General features: G+C 36.3%; 1 protein-coding gene across 2 annotated transcripts in view; it reads right to left on the minus strand.

Annotated features, from left to right (window-relative positions):
* Positions 1-16,881, minus strand: part of grin2a (glutamate receptor, ionotropic, N-methyl D-aspartate 2A) — a 211,569-nt gene that overhangs the window by 51,745 nt on the left and 142,943 nt on the right. For both annotated transcript variants that reach the window (XM_015380043.1, XM_015380044.1), the window contains one exon: positions 4,654-4,768. In XM_015380043.1, coding sequence (XP_015235529.1) covers positions 4,654-4,768 — 115 coding nt within the window. The remainder of the gene's footprint in view (positions 1-4,653; positions 4,769-16,881) is intronic.

Here is a 16,881-nt window from a genome sequence, read left to right on the forward strand (position 1 = left end):
TAACGCTAGTTTCATCGGCTGAAGCCGCCATGTTCTTTAGACTGAACTGTCGCGCTTCTCGTTGCGTCACACCTCAACCCGCCTCAGAGCCAACGCTGATTGGACGTCCCTTTGGGGAATGGCTCCAAATTTTCTTTAACGGAGAGTAGCCAGACTGATCTGCGAGTGAAACCTTGAAAGCTCGCGAGATCAGGATTGTCTCACGAGGCTAGTGTTGTGGGGCTGAGATGATCAAGGAGTAAAGGAAGAATAGCAGTTAATTTGACTTTGAACATTGGATGGTCGTTGGGGCAAAGACTGTCTTTATTTAAGAAACTGCTGATATATATTGGTATTTTTTCAGCATGATCATCTGAGGTTTAATAAAATGACCTGAAAAAAGGGAATGTAGCCAGTTAGCAGCTGTTTTATGGAAGAAAATGTTACACTAACCTTATTTTAAACCTAACCCTTATATCAGAGAATAATATACGTGTTAACTCAATGCGTAAGGGAAGTAAATGTAGCTCAAATCCAAAGTATGCTGACTACCATCTCTCAATGGACATTATGATAAACTGCGAAGAAGAAGGGCTTCTACAGAAAAATATCACTAAAGGTGTCTCTCTTATCAGTTAAGAAAAAGATATGAGAGCATGATTCACACATACTTCCAAAAATTAGAAAAGAAACACTTAGAAGTACTGCTTAATCGGATGTGTTACAAACTGATGAGTATTTTCTCTATTTTACATTAAGCTAGAAGTTATAAAAGTATGGATCCACCCCGGTTTGTATCAAAGAATCAGGATGATGGTGTTTGTGCAAAAAGTTGGCATATATATCTATTTATTGCACACCTGAGAAAATTTTTCAATCAAGATGACTAGTGTGTATATAAGGAGGTGAAGGATCATCTCTCTTTGCTGGATGATTATCCCTGATTGTTTTCCAGCCAAAGACCAGGAATATCTTTCTTGTTGAAATCTGTCTCCTTGTGAATCTATTTTAATGTGGACTCTGTTATTGTTCCAGACAGTTTACCTTAGTTCATCTCCGTTCTTCATGGATAAGGTCTTACTTGTGTGCAGAAGTTCTCCGTCTTCATCACCTGCCAGCCCGCTCTCCAGCATGACGCCTCTTTCAAGTACCAAAGCACTTGAATCTCACTCACATTCTCTTGGACCTCTGGGGTACAGTCTGCAAAGTCCGCTGAATCAAACCCCTACAGATCCATGCTACCCCCCCTTCATCTGGCAAACCAACAAGAAATTTCAACTGACCTCCACCAGTTCTCTGCTTCCAGATTAATGTTGCTTTTGTAAATAAAATGTTAAATTTACGGATTCTCCATATCGTTCTGCATGTGAGTCAACAAAACTAAAAACAAACATAACTGACCATAGTTTAAATGTCACAATCTATCCATATTATTCCTAAGTAAGGTTGCTGCTCATACCTATCACTTTATGATAATGACATTTCAGTCTTCTGGTAGATACATAAAAGAGGGAATACATAATGTAACAAAATAATACACTATCTGAAATATTAAATGGAGGTTTATAACAAAGTGTACCTAATAAAGCAAGAGGAGGAGCAGCTTTCATGTCTCTTAATTTTTGGAGGTTATATTAGATGTCCCCTAACTCATGAATAACCTCATTTAGCAAACATAGTTTCAGCATGTTGCAGGGAGAAGCAGAGGCAGAATATTTAAACATGTGAGTGCTAAACACAGGGGTTTAAATGAAGACAATTCTTGCACATCCGTTTAGCTACCATCCCTCTGTTTTTGTTTTCCCTCATTTCTTATTTCTCTTATTTTTCTTTTCCATTATCTGAGCCATTCTCCTTAATTTCCACTTACTACGTTAACCAAGCTTTTTATTACAGTTTCTCTCCTCTACCCCCATGCATTTCACATCCCAAAGGAAGCATATTCCTATTTAAAATTTTTTATATTAAAATTTCAGTGCATATACAGAACTAATCTCTTCTTGATCACTATTAAGTAATTTTTTGCCACTGATTTCTTGTGCATGAGTGGGACAGCAGCACTGGGTGGAGACAAAAACATTCCTAATTATGCATCCACTTTGGGTTTCAGAGTAATCGTCTGCACCAAAGGGAGGTGGCACTGATCAATTTCACAGACCCTCTGTTTACAACACACTACTTGTCGAATCAGTAACAAAGGGTTTTGTGTGTCTGGATGAATCATGAAAAAGCTGCTCCAAAACATTGTTGAACACTAAGAGTTCTTTCAAATAAAGCACAAACAAAATTATATGACCTAAATCTAACCAAAATCATTGCTACACAAGTCTTATTAATATCCAGTTTTGATTCTGTTGATTGCCAGTGCTAAAAGAAAAAAACACACCTGTGCAAACAGTACAAAGAAAGTGGTGACCCTTTGCCAGCCTGATAACAGACCCCTCAGGTTTTGATTAACTCTCCTCTGAGGGGCTATAGGAGAGCCCAGCATCCGAGTACACAGATTATTGGGCTTAGAGACAAATGGGAAGGAGGACAGGGAGAAGGAGAACAATGGAGGAGGGATGTAGAAAAGAGGGCACTATAAAAAAAAATAATAAAACTCAACTATTTGTTGGGAAAATAGAAATTATGGCTAAAACCTAGAGAATCTGACACAGGGAATGAAAACAAAACAGGTTGAAACTAGTTTACAATCACTCCTTCCATTCCTATTGGACTCTTTTCCATATCCACACTTCCTTTACTATACTACTCTAAAAACTGTCCCTTCAATTGTGCCATGGCATGAATTATTGAGACAATAAATGTAGGATATTTAGGGAAGTGTGAGGAAGCCCAATGCAGGTATAAAGATGCATGACTGCCATTTGAAGTCCATTACAGCATCTAAAATAGAATTTACAATGGCCATTTATCAAAGCACCTTTCCCATGCTGGTCCTCAAAAGAAATCCATAGTTCATTTTTTAAAGAAAAGTAACTAATCAAGTATATATTCACAGATAAAGTTTCAAATATAAAGTTTATTTATACTTCCTGGATTGGCCGTACACACAATTTCCTGTATGATGACTTCTGAGAGTGTAAAACCAAAAACGGCATGTCTCATAGTCAATATGTAGATCTTTCTGATGATTCAATGCATTGATTTTTGAATAAATCACAAAATATAAAAATTTTAGGATTAAAAGAAAAAAGTATGTCCAATGTTAAAGAATGTTGCAAAATTTATGAGAAAGTAGACATAGATTCAGACAGCACTGTGTTGATGACAAGAAGTTGTGATCTTCTTAAATTTTAGCCACTTGGGGAACTAGGTTAAAACTAGAAACCCTGAAAGTATCCCTTCAGAAAAATAAATACATAAATAAATAAAAAATCTCCTTCTATGTGTTGGAATCTGACAGCAGACCACTTCGTACCAGTAATGATACGTCATCGGGTTACTTGTAGAGACAATCTCTAGAATAAATCCTACATCAGAGAATTCAACATGTACCTGATCAAGTATGTGTCAACAACTCTTAGCCTAGTTAGCTCTTTCGTTCAGGGGCAGGACAGACTGTTGTAAAGCAGCCTTCTAGATCACATGACCCATTCATCATTGGATTAGATACATAAATTCGTTTTTGAGAGGTGAAGACTTTAAAGGGAATTATCACATGTTGGCTGTATATTGACCTAAAAAAATAATTTAATACATCTCAAATTAAGGTAATATTTGGGTCAAAAGCTATGCAGGGTAACTTAAAAGTGGGTAAACATTTCCCTTTGGAGAATTGTCTTGGTTAAACAAATTATGTATTAAATAGTGCTTTAGAGCATCCATTTAACTTATTTCCTGTCACAAATTGATGAGCATTGCACATAAATTTCCATAGTACCAATAAGAAAATAAATCAACTTGCGCTATTTAAGACCTTAAGTTTTCTTTTTGGTTATAGGCATTTCAGAATAGTGGCTATACAAAGATACCTTAGAGTATTATACTTTAAACAATTATAATAATATGTATGTAGAAAAAATACACAGGGGGGTATTTTCCTTTGAATAACAGTTAAAAAAAAAAAAAAAAAGATCTGACCTTTAACAATTAATTGCATTTTCTGGAGAGGCAGCATTTATTGAGAATAATATAATTATTGGCTGTATGTATATACACCTCCTGACTCAAAGAAGTCTGACTTTGCTAGTCAACTTATAAAATGAATGAATGCAGACTGTGATGCTTAAACCCAGTCTTTTCAAGACATATTTTCCCCTTTCCCCTGAAAATGTTATACTATTGAAATTCAACGACCAAGTAATATCTACGTACACTGAACCGTAGCTTTGCTTTTTAAATACAAACATGAATGTAATTCATTGTGATAATTTTGCTTTTGTTTTGATTGGAAAATGTTAATAGTTCTCTTTAAATTTTTATTGTAACAAATATATCTTAGTTTTATCACTCCAAATTTTTTTGATGAATGATACATCATATGACGTCCATCAGGAAATCTTTCTTTGTGGCACAGGTAAAATTAACAAATATCTTAATATAATTTATTTCTAAAATTAATTATATGAAACTTAATGATATTAGCAATAATTTAAAAACTATGTTTTTAATACAATTTGGTGATACAAACACATAAACTGAACCAGTTTAGATGCTTATTGGCCTTACCTTTTCCCATTCTCTTTCTTTATTGAGAACGATAACAACAAGCTTTGGGTTTTCCTGGTAGCCATCCTCTGTGAACGACAAGTCTCTGCCATCCCATGTCACATTCATCATGTACCTATGAGTGAATCAAGCAGAGAAGTAGGAGCAGAAGGGTGAGAAAGATAGGAAAAGAATTATCATCTGAAAAGTAAAATCAAAGTCTTAAAGTTATGACTCTTGCTTACAGTACCTGCTACATCTCAGAATAAAGGGAATAAACAACTTTGTGTTTTTCTAGATTACCATTTTGTTAAGATTTTGTTACATACATGTTTTTTTAATTTTAGGAGCATGGATTGCAGAGCAGACACCAAGAGAAGCAGTGAAAAAACAAGCTATATTTTAAGACCAGATAAATTGAGCTTAAACTTTAAACGCACAATTTAAATCTGTCTTCATAAAATTTTCAGTAGTAGTTCACTCTGTAATCGTTACCTACCCCGAATCTATATTTCTCTCTCTCATTCTGTCTTTATCCTTGATCACTATTTGGTAAACATGACTTCACCTTAAATTTAGTGACCTTGTTTTTTTTATTAATTTTTTTTTTTCCTCCATAGCACATCTTGCCTGCTGTTCTGCTGAGCTGCGACAGCTTCATGTAGGGAAATTTTGGATGAGCTGCTGATGTTTTTGACCTCATGTTCTGCTATAGATATACTTGATTCTGTTTTACAGTCAGTTACTCTGTCTCTCACCTAGACATAGCTGTTGCTGGAGCTTTTACTGTGAATAATTGTATTTGCGCTCGTTTATCTTCTAGACCTCGACTATCTGGTTAGCTGTGTTTTTTTCCTTGATAGAGCCACTTTAGGAGGTACTATTGCAATCACCCTTATAGTTTCCTCTCAAATAAAAAGTTCTTCTGGACCAGTGTTTCTGTGCATCTTTTGTGTTTAGTCTGTGTGCTCAAACCTGCAGTTAGTGATAGCAGTGGGTCATTAACATTTAGGCCGGCTCTGCAAGACATTTCTTCCTTTTGAAGGAAGGTTTTTCTTTTCACTATTGTTACATGCATGTTCTGTAAAAATTAACGCTGCAAAATCAATTACACATTGCACAAGATTGTGCTCTATCACTGAATGCATGCTTAAGTTACTTCTATAGGTTAAAAAACCATGCATCTTTGATGGTTTTAAACACCATTGACATATAGGAAGTATTTAAAAAAGGAATTGATTGACACTTGTTACATTCCCTTCCTCTCTGACCAACCACTTGTTTGGTATGACACAGTAACAATACATTGTAAAGTTCATGATAAAGTCTGTTATTAATAATATTTATCTAATGTTTATTTATTCATTTCAGGCAATTACATGCATTGAAACATAAAAGTGAATGTAAGTTCATCAATTCAAACTTATGAGTCATATTATTAATAACTAAAAACTCAAAACATATCAACCATGTTATATTTGCTTTTTCTTGTATGTCTAGTTCTGTCCCCTTGAACCCCAGTTGAAAGCTAACACAGAGCCTGGTTCTGCTGGGATTTCTTCCTTTCAAAAGGGAGTTTTTCCTCTCCACTGTGCCAACATGCATGCTCGGGATGAGGGATTGCTGAGGAGTCAAGGACAAACAGCTAGTAGAAATCATCCCCACAAGCTCATCCAGGAGGAGCATGTTTTGCATGTCAATTAATGGATGCAATGAACTGTTTTTTCTTGACAAAAACATTTAACCAGTCTGACTGTATTGTCTCTGTAAAGTGCAGTAAGATGACGTGTTGTGGATTTAATTAAATAAATTGAATATGTTTCATATGAATTAACCATGGGATAGACAAGACACATTATTTAATAATTTTTGGAACCGTTTCTCATTGATTTGTATTTCTGCTAATGATATGCTCTATAAAATCTTTAAGGATCTTAGTTTGATACTATTATTAACTTCAAAGTATTTGATAACAATATCATATGCCAGGCCTCTTTTTAACCAACTGTCATCTTGAAATAACACCTACCCTAATTCATAGCTCAATGCTATTTAAAGACCTAATAATTGCAATAGGAGAGTATAACTTTGAGATTTTAACAGTATTTATTAAAAATGAATTACAATGTGCTCTATAGGAAAAATATCAACATTTGTTTTATAAGGAAATGTTGAGATGTTTTAAGGGATTGCATTCGAGTCAATGAGTTGCTGCAATCAACTGGTTTTCCTTTGATAGAAAACTATGAATCAGTTTGACTGTATGATCTGGTGAACTGTAAAGTGCCAGGAGATGACATGTGTTGTGAATTGGCGCTATACAAATGAACTGAATTGAATTGACAAAAAGTTTAAAAGTTTAAGAGGAAATGATGGCTGAAAAGACATTGAAACAATCAGAAATTGAGACTTATGTCTAAGTGTGAGTGGATAGGGTTGATCAGATGGCAAACTAACCTTACTTTTAATATCTTGGTTTTGGCTAGGGATAGGTCCTGAATTTTGCACCTTTATTGGTGCTGTACGAATTACTGTAGTACTAGCAGAATTATACTACCTATTAACTTAAAATCAAAGGTCCCATGTTTTTTACATATATGCATTAGTGTGACACAGACGGAGTAAGGAGTGGGCAATATTCCATGTGAGACATGAACACAGCATTGCATGCACTAGGGCATGATGATATCAGCAGCTGCTGCTACAGTAAGCAAAGCCAGCATGGCTAATAGAAAATGCACGCCTCTTCTATGGTTTCCCTTTTATAATGTGCTGCAAAATATACTCGCTGCAATATATATGTGATGCAAAGTGCAAGGCAAGTGATAGAAGTACTTCTAATCTGAGGAAGCACCTGTTTAGCAAAGAATATGTTCAAGGCTGAGGAGAGCACAAAATTCTACAACTTCAGATTTACAGCAGAAACTTCCGCATACAGCAAGGTTAGCACGATCGTATCTGTTAGTGACCTGAGTTCAGCATCCAGCAACATGGTAGAAAAAAGTTTGAAACATTTGCAAAATCAAAACATCACACAACCAAATATTTTTTCAGCACGTATGTGTCGCTTTACTGCACATACACACAAACATAGTAATGACAGTTTAGCGCCCCATAGAGTTAAGTTTTTTCATAAAGCTGCATTTAATGAAGTAAAACTATCTAAATATAAAGAGAACAACTTCCAGCTTTTAGATATGGAGTACTGACATATTAAAATTCTAGTAATAATAATACAATATGATCTTGTAAAACTTGTTTGCTCAAATTGGAAAAAAGGATGTAAGCACCTCCACCACTGACCCATCCTACATTCATCAATTCATCCCTGTGGTTATTGTGAACAGCTTCAGAAAGTACAGCATTGTAGAAATGTATCCATTATAGACTATTTCTGTGCATGTTTGCTGTTTTGTTATAACCTGAGTAAATAGAGCAGTTAGTGTTTTAAATGAATACTTAATTAACAAAAGAAAAAGAACCAATCTAAAACATTATGACACTGTGTGAAAATATTGTTGTACTTGCTTAAATTGTAAATTCAATTTGTCTATATTTTCACTATATTTTAGAAAGGCCTGCTGGCTCTCTGGCTTAATAAATCACAAAAAATTTGAACATAACCTACACATGAAGAAGGCTAAAGGATATCAGAAAGAGGCATAGATGGGAAGTTGAATAGTTGATCATGTTGTCAATTGTAGCCTGTGGAAGGGTTGGTCCACTCCTCTTCAATGGCTGTGCGAAGTTACTGGGTATTGGGAGGAACTGGTACAAACCGTCGTATACACCAATCCAGAGCATCCAAACACGCTCATTGGGTGATATGTCTGTCGGTTACGACAACAAACTGGAGAAAATTGGTGACCACAATGAGGGTGACAAGCATGCAGATGAGCTTCCCTGAGATGTTTTCTGACAGCTTGTGCAAAAATTCTTCGGTTATGTAAACCAATTGTTTTAGCAGCTGTCCAAGTAGCTGGTCTCAGACAATCTTGTAGGTGAACATGCTGGATATGGAGGTCCTGGGCTGGCGTGATTACATGAGGTCTGCAGTTGTGAGGCTGGTAGGATGTACTGCCAAATTCTCTAAAATGCCTTTACAATAGCCAAATGGTACCCAAAGTGCTTTACAACAAAGCCATTAAAACAATACATAACACATATAAAAACATACAAGATACAATTAAAAGTGCTGTAGTGGTGCAGTGCTGCAGGACATTAAAAGCCTTCCAGAGGTGCATAGAAAGGAGCACACGGAAAGATGACATCTAAGAGACAGTATTATAGTCAGAATTAAAAGCTAAATTAAAAAAGTGGGTCTTAAGCTTTTTTTTAAAAAGGCTGAGGTCAGTAGTGGTGCGGATGTCAGGGGGTAGTTTGATCCACAGTCTGGGAGCAGCGACGGCAAAAGAACGATCGCCCCACTGTTTAAGTCTTGACCTAGGGACCTCTAGCAGAAGCTGACCCGAGGAGCGTAAACCTCTGCCACAATTGCGGAAAGTTAAAATCTCAGACAAGTAAGAGGGGGCAAAGCCATGAATGGCGTTAAAAACAAACAGCAGAAGTTTAAAATAGATTCTTAAACGGACTGGAAGCCGGTGGAGTGACGACAGCACAGGAGTAATGTGTTCACGTCTGGATGTGTTTGTTAAAAATCAGGGCAGCAGCGTTCTGCACATCTTTAGAGATGGCTTAAAACAAACCCTGGCATAAAATACGATTATTCATGCTTTAGAACTTAAAAGTAGTTTAAATAAACCTAGTTGAATTAAAAACAACAAAGAATGACTGATTGAGACAAGTTGCAATTGTGTACATTGCAGCTAACTAGCAATTAATTGATTTATTACTTTATTTCTATGAGTGCGGGATGTTGGATGTGCAATTTTTTTTTTTTTTGTGACACACAATGGGAGTTTGTTATTATTATTGTTCCTCAAGGACTTTTTAAAACATACATAACTCTGATTGTACAGTATTAATAGTAAAAAAATATCCAATAAAAAAAAAAAAAATCAGTTTTGACACAGATTTGAATTATCTAACGTTTAACAACAAACTGTACCTAAGCCAGAGCTTTCGTTAGTCCTAGTCCAAAGAGATAACAGACAAGCACATACACACAGAATGTGGTGGTTGGCCGATATGGCAGGTCACATTAGCTAAGATGGAGGGCAGTGGGAGATATTCTTGGGTCCACACAGGCTCCACATTAATCATGAAGGCCCCTTCCCTAGCCCGTCTCCCTGACTCTGTCAGCACTCATGTACAACAAAGAGTAGTTTGCTCCTCTTTTCCTTCTTTGTGTGACATATCCTGAAAAAAGCCGACAGGGCGGACTTCTAAATGGTACAAAGCCACAGTGGAATGCAGCTGGTGAGGGGTGTCATGTAGGACATTTTGTGAAGGACTTTGGTGCAGAAAAGAGCTGGTCAGAGTTTCAAAAACAGATTTTAAGTGAGTAGGGAAAGAAAGAGAGTAGAAAGAAGTAACACAAACTCCAGTAGTAGACATATAATGTTCAGTTTTTGACTTACCGGTAGTTAACTCATTATTGCATGTAAAATGTTCCAATAATGTTATAGTGTGGGGCCAAACATATTAACCACACCATTTTAACTTTATTTTGATCAGGGTTTTGTGTGATGGAATATCAAAAAAGAGTGTATAATCATGTAATTTAACAAATTGTATGATTTTACAAATACAAATCTACATAGTGCAATGGCCAGTTGTGCTCAGCCCTCATTTAGACCCTTTTCTTTGAAAATGAATCAACATCAGCTTGTTAGATGGACAGTCTTTAAACAATAATTATTGATTATAGGATTCTCATTTGTATTTACCTTTGTACTTTGTACTGGCATATGCTAAGGCAAAAAACCCAACATAAATACCTTTTAGCATTTTACCCCTTGCATTTTTTATAGGTTGCTTTAATAATTAAAATAATTTCAGTCATACATCATATTTCCTCCTGCTTAAATTTATGGATACTACTTTACAATAAGGCTCCCCTTAATGATGGAAAATAGTTTCAGGGTATGATACATATTATTCTGTAAATACTTTATAATTCATTAACAAGCGTTTATTATGCATTAGTAAGTGTAAGGAAGAAAAAAAAAGTCAGGTTTATTGACTAATAGTGAACCTAGCATTGCTTATATTCAACATTTCAGGCTAAGATACTATGCCTTGTAAGCCAAATAAGCATTTGCAAAACATATTTATTTAATATGAATAGTATAATGATTACATAATAAGCAGTCTTGAATGAGTTATGAGCTTTTTACAGATTCATTGATTGCATATCTACAAATTACTAATTGGTCATCAATAAATGGGGCATATTTTTAAAGTGGTACCCATCTATGCAGTATTTTGTGATGCATAAAATCCCCAAAATATGCAGTGTAACACAATCTATCTAAAAGTACAGTACTGTTTGGAAATACAGCAATATGAATGCTCTCGGCACCCTCAGTGCCAAAATGTTTTTTTCTTTTTACAACCTACTGAATGTTGGAAACGCTTCCCATCTAAAAAATTTGATTATTCAATTTTCTTTCTATACACAATAATAAATAAATAAAATACAATGACTAAGTGATCAAACTAGTAGGTGTGTAGATCAGATAAATCAAGTTTGGACTTCTGTATACAACTCTAGACTTGTAGAATTACTAACTGAATGAATCAGATTTTCCTGTCTATGATTGCTTATGTAGGACTCCTTTTCTGGCAGGGTTACACAGAACAGGTGGACCCATAGGGTGTTGCTAGGAAACGGACAGAGGCTTAAGGGCATTCGCGTCAGGCTGACCCCCATCAAACCTGGATGAACATTTCTGCTCACACATAAACACAGACAACTATTTTGAACACCTTAACAACGCTCAATGTCACCCCATTCGCTCTGCCACATACAGTGGAATTATTGCCCAGTTATTTTTTTTTTGTTATTGTCCAGCCATCTTTGTGTCTATAACCTCTTTATTCTTCGGGGAAAGGAAGAAGGTGCAGACGTGGGGAGACAGCAAAGATGGAGCACCCACAGGAATGAGAATGGGTCAGAAGATGAATGAGGCTGAGGAAAAGAGATGGAACGAAAGCATGGTAGTAGAGGAAGAAGACTATCCTTCAACAGAGTTTGGGTAAAAATATCTACAGAGTTATTTCTTGCTCCTTTCTACTTATTTTGGAGTATAAAGGATTGTAATGATGTCAGGTGGAAGATGAGTAGTTGGGAGTAATATTAGCAGAATAACCTTTACATTTGAAAGCATTCAGCACTTAGTTAAAAAACAGAAAATTTAAAGTTGTCCTTTTCCTTTTAACATTTACGCCGTTGTTTCCATTATAAGTAAAACATTGGAAATGACAGATAAGGGACTGAAATCCAATCCATTAATTGTAATCGGTGGAAATTCTTTTTATGTTTAAATATGTGATAACTTTTTATACAGTTCATTAACTTTTATCTCTGATTATTATACTGAATTGTTGAAGTAAAATACATTTAAATTGATTTGGAATGGAATTAACTATGTATGCTTTGACTGGAATTGATTGAGGTGCTTCTGTAAAATGCTTTGATATCACTTTGATGTCAGCGCACTAGTTCCAATAGAAAGCAATTGAACTTACATGAAAAAACACATTCAAATTTCTGGTTTACAGTAGGATAAGAGCTTTGTATTTAATTTAAATCAGCACTGCTCTAGCAGGGTTTCTCACTACAAAGAAGATAATCTGCACAAGGCAACACGCATTAGAGATGGAGACATTTTTTCTTGTTAAGACAAAGTGTAGTCAAAGCAGTGATGTATACTCAGAGTCAGAGTATTTGAGGTCTATGAAGCACACATTCACACTGTCTTCACTTCTTGATTTTGCAGTTATTAAACAGCTGTAAAATCACCTTCATATTGTTCTTTAGGGTCTGAAGTATTTTTACTGAGTTGCCAAAGAAAGAAACTTGAGTTTTCTCTAGCTTTAGAGAAAATAGATCAACAGATTTTTACTTCATCTTTTGCAGTCCACTTCTGGTCACACAGCCAAAAGAAGGCTCCTTTGTACAAACATTTCTTGTTCCGAAAAAAGACCCATTTTGTGTAGGAAATAATTATGCGTGCTAATAAAACATTTCATATAATAGTGTGCATCCTAAAGTAGTACTGCATATACCACTCATATTAGAGTGATATTGTTTTGCAAAGTGAATAGCCTTTACAGATAACTGCACACTGTATCTCTGAATAGCTAATTAACCATCTAAATCCAGCTGCTTATACAAAATTGAGAAAACTGCTTCTAAATGTAGCAAATATTACGCTTAGATGTTATAAATTGTTAGTTATTCTAATTAGGATAATATATATGAACTGTTTTGGATTATTATTTTTTTTTTTTGAAGTGTTCACTTTTCTTTAAAGAATCAAATCAGATAGTGTGTAGTGTCATACTGAACTGCTGAGAGACAACAAGTCCAGTTTCTGAGGTGAGAATGTATAAAACATAAACAGTAGTGTCATAGAGGCTCACCTTATTCCAGAAAAAGGTGAGAAAAGTCACACCTCAGGAGGTTCCAGTACCAGTGTAATTTAATATGCATGTGGATAAAGTTAGGTATTGTTCTTTTTTTGCCTTATAACCTGATTGTAGTGTCTTTAGGTAGGCGTCAGCTGGGCTGCTGCTGTCAACAGGGTCAATTATAAATGAGAAAATGTGTCCTGTTTCTCAGTGTTTAGTCCTGCTTCTCTCATAGACTTAACTATTGCTTCAGGTCTTACTGTCACTACCTGCATGTGCTCTCTTTCACCCTACTGATTTCAAACTGGTTTAGAGCTCATCTGCTTAACTGATTTTTTCCTAAACCAAGCCATCCATGAAGCTAGCTTTAAATTCTCTTGCAGAGATTATTTATGGATCGGTAGTTCTATCTCAACGACCCCCTAGTCAGCTTCAACAGAAGGCCACTCACACTGAGCCTCGTTCTGATGTAAGTTTCTTCTTTTTAAAAGGGAGTTTTTCTTCTCCACTGTTGCTGTATGCATGCTTGATGTGAGGGATTGCTGCAAATTTAATGACTTAATGAAATCAGCTGGGTTTAACGAAATAGAACCTTTAACCAATATGTATGTTTGACTTTACTGAATTTTCCATGTAAAACTTCAGATCATGTTTTCTTGAGATCTGGCTCTATATAAACAAACTGGAATTAACTGTTCATCACTTTTTTGAATTTAAGTCACGCACATTCACTGAGTGAATGTGCGTGGATGTTTTTCGTCCTCAGTTCCAAATGTCATATATCACGACAGGAGACTGAAATTACCTGTCACATCAAAGTACTACCACCACGTCTTTTTAAAGCACGCACTCACACACTGATAAATAAGTGCTAAAGCCTTTAAGGCACACTGTTCAACACAGCAAGGTGAAGAGAACACTGTAAATCTGTCAGAAAAAAACACTCTCTTAAAAGGGGATATTTCTTTTGTTTCCAAAATGAACTCATTTTATCTAAAACACAAGCTGTCACTTGCTGTGATTGGCCCATCGACTAGCTCTCTTGTTGATAATTTGTCTCCTGTTTTTACTTAATTTAATTTTTTCTTTACTCAGCAAAACATATTTCATTTAGATGTGACACTGTGAATGTATCACCTCAGCTGTCACTATAAAAAATGAGGTAAAACTTCAATGAAAACACAAACTGTCCCCGGCTGGAGAAGTCCGTTTAACAACAGATTTTATATCAGACCCATACTTTCAATGAAAACTAATTTTCCTTAACATTTTTGAGGTAATTTAACCCTGATAATAGATCCGTAATAAACGGATGTTCTCAAGTGGAATCAATCTAAAAAGCGGACAGAATGTTTGAACCTCCATATTGATAAATATAAACAATTGCACTTACGACCTTAAACATCAACAACATTTAGCAATATGCAATATTATATGATAGACCCACACAAAGTGGAACATCAATTTGACATGGAGGAAAAGAATCCAAGTCTTAATACATATCAAAATATAAAACAAAAAAAAGGTTTTGCACTTTAGCAGCTTTAGTTTAACTATATAGTGGACATTTTTGGGGGCATTTCTCTTAATGCGTTCATCATGTGACAATTGAAATCTTTGCATATATTTTGCAAAATGGTTCAAGATGGCTGTCGTATTAGACAGAAACTGTCATGATCTTGGCGCTGATGGTTTGGTTTTTTCTTTTGCTTCTTGCTCCCTGCCGCCTCCTCAGGTCTAGGAGGATAGGTAGTGGTCCATAACCCTCCCAGTCCACTGGGAGGGTTATGGACCACTACCTATCCTAGGGACCTAGGGAAAGGTCCTGGATTCCGGCCCGGTTGATCCGGGATCAGGACCCCCACTACGGGGATCATCCTGATCAGCCTGTTGGGGCGTCTGGAATCCGCCCTTGAAGGGGGGGTTCTGTCATGATCTTGGCGCTGATGGTTTGGTTTTTTCCTTTGCTCCTTGCTCCCTGCCTAATTGGTTCTGCGGCTGATTATCGGCGATCATTTCCACCTGGTTCCTCTACTATTTAAGTTGTGTGTTTACCTCCCATCAGCGCCAGGTTATTTGTGTGTTTTTGTGATACGTTCCCTAGCATTCTGTAGTCTGCCTGTTTTCCTGATATTGACCAGTTTTCTGCCTGATGATTTTGAGTTTTTGCCTTGCCCGTCTGCTCTGTTTGTCCTGTCTGATCCTGGATTCTACCGGCTTCTGAACCTGGAACTGTCTTCTGACTTCGGCCTTGGATTTCCCTTCTGGACTCTGCTCGCTCTCTAGGAACTCTGGGGGCGTCTCCCGCCGCAACATTGGTCAAAGCTCCGCGAACGGACTGAACTTTGAATCAGAGATCCGCCCCGCAGCAGACGAGCAGCACCGCGCACCTGTTTTGTGTAATAAACGCTTTGAACTTTCCCACTGCCTGTCTCGCCTCGAATTCTGGGTCCAATTTCCTGAGATCATTATAGAAACAGTGTATATGAACACCTGTTGTCTGCTCTGGTCACATTCTCTTTAGAGTCTAGAGACAGTATAGAGACAATCTCTATAGATTTGAGAATTGATTCGGACTGTTATTCTAAAATAGTAATGTACCAATATATTAGGGTTGTCTTGTTTGTCATTTTCTGGAAATGGTGTAATCTAAGTGAGATGCAGAGTTTGTATACCCATATATTTCCCATATAGCATATTGTATGAAAGCTTAAAACACTAATAATGATGTCATATGACTCTGAAATCTAGTTTGTGCAAACTGCAATGTGATGAAGGGTGAAAATGTCTAATGTGTATGAGTACTCGTGCAAGGCACTGTAAATGCTTTGCAGAAGTATTTTTTCCAAACAAAACAAACAGAAAAAAGACAAAAACTTAAGCTAAAAAAAAAACAAAAAAAACAAGAAAAAAGCGACAGCCCATCAGCACACCACTTTGTGTGTGAGTGTGTGCTTAGCTGCATACTCCTAATTCCCCTGACGCAAACTGATGATCTAACAACCCACACTGGCCCATAGCCCTGAACTACCCATGACCCGTAATGTTCCTGTCCTTGCCCCTGAAGCCCTATTGGCTGAACCCTCTCACCTGAAACAGTAAGTATCTGTAGTCTTCATCACCTGCCTAATGACCTACGGCAGCAGAAAATATGCCCTGCAGAGTTGGGTGGCCCTTACCATTTGGTATTTCCCATGGGTGTACAGTAAGTACGTTTCCTGAGAAAGCTATTGATCTTTTAGTCTTGGACTGCTAAATATGGGCTTAATTGGGTAAATATTAGAGCATTGTTTGCAAAACAAATTAGGAATAAGTACTAATTAACCACATTCTTGATTTAGTTTTACTTGCCACGTAATGTCACGATAACTCTCAGCTTAAAAAAATCAAGGAATTACTTAACAGAAACATGTCAAACAACAAAATAAAGTAGGCTAAAAGTTAGAAATGCCCACAATGCAATGTTATTTTTCAGTCTGGAAAGGAGTAGTAAAGCCTTTATTGAGGTTTTGAGAGGGAAGTCAAACCACAGTTACTGTAAGTAAATCAAGAAAACATGGAAACATTTTTTTAAAAGTGGCTGTCCAACCAAAAATGATCAGAGTTATGTATAAATTGAATTATATCTGGTGAAAAGTTCAAAGTTAAATGTTCAAACCAATGGTCAAATTGAGGCTCTGGTTTCTTCATTATCTCGAAGGAGAAATTCTC

Source organism: Cyprinodon variegatus, unplaced genomic scaffold (genome assembly GCF_000732505.1).
Source record: "Cyprinodon variegatus isolate N-32 unplaced genomic scaffold, C_variegatus-1.0 Scaffold206, whole genome shotgun sequence".
Lineage (NCBI taxonomy): Eukaryota > Metazoa > Chordata > Actinopteri > Cyprinodontiformes > Cyprinodontidae > Cyprinodon > Cyprinodon variegatus.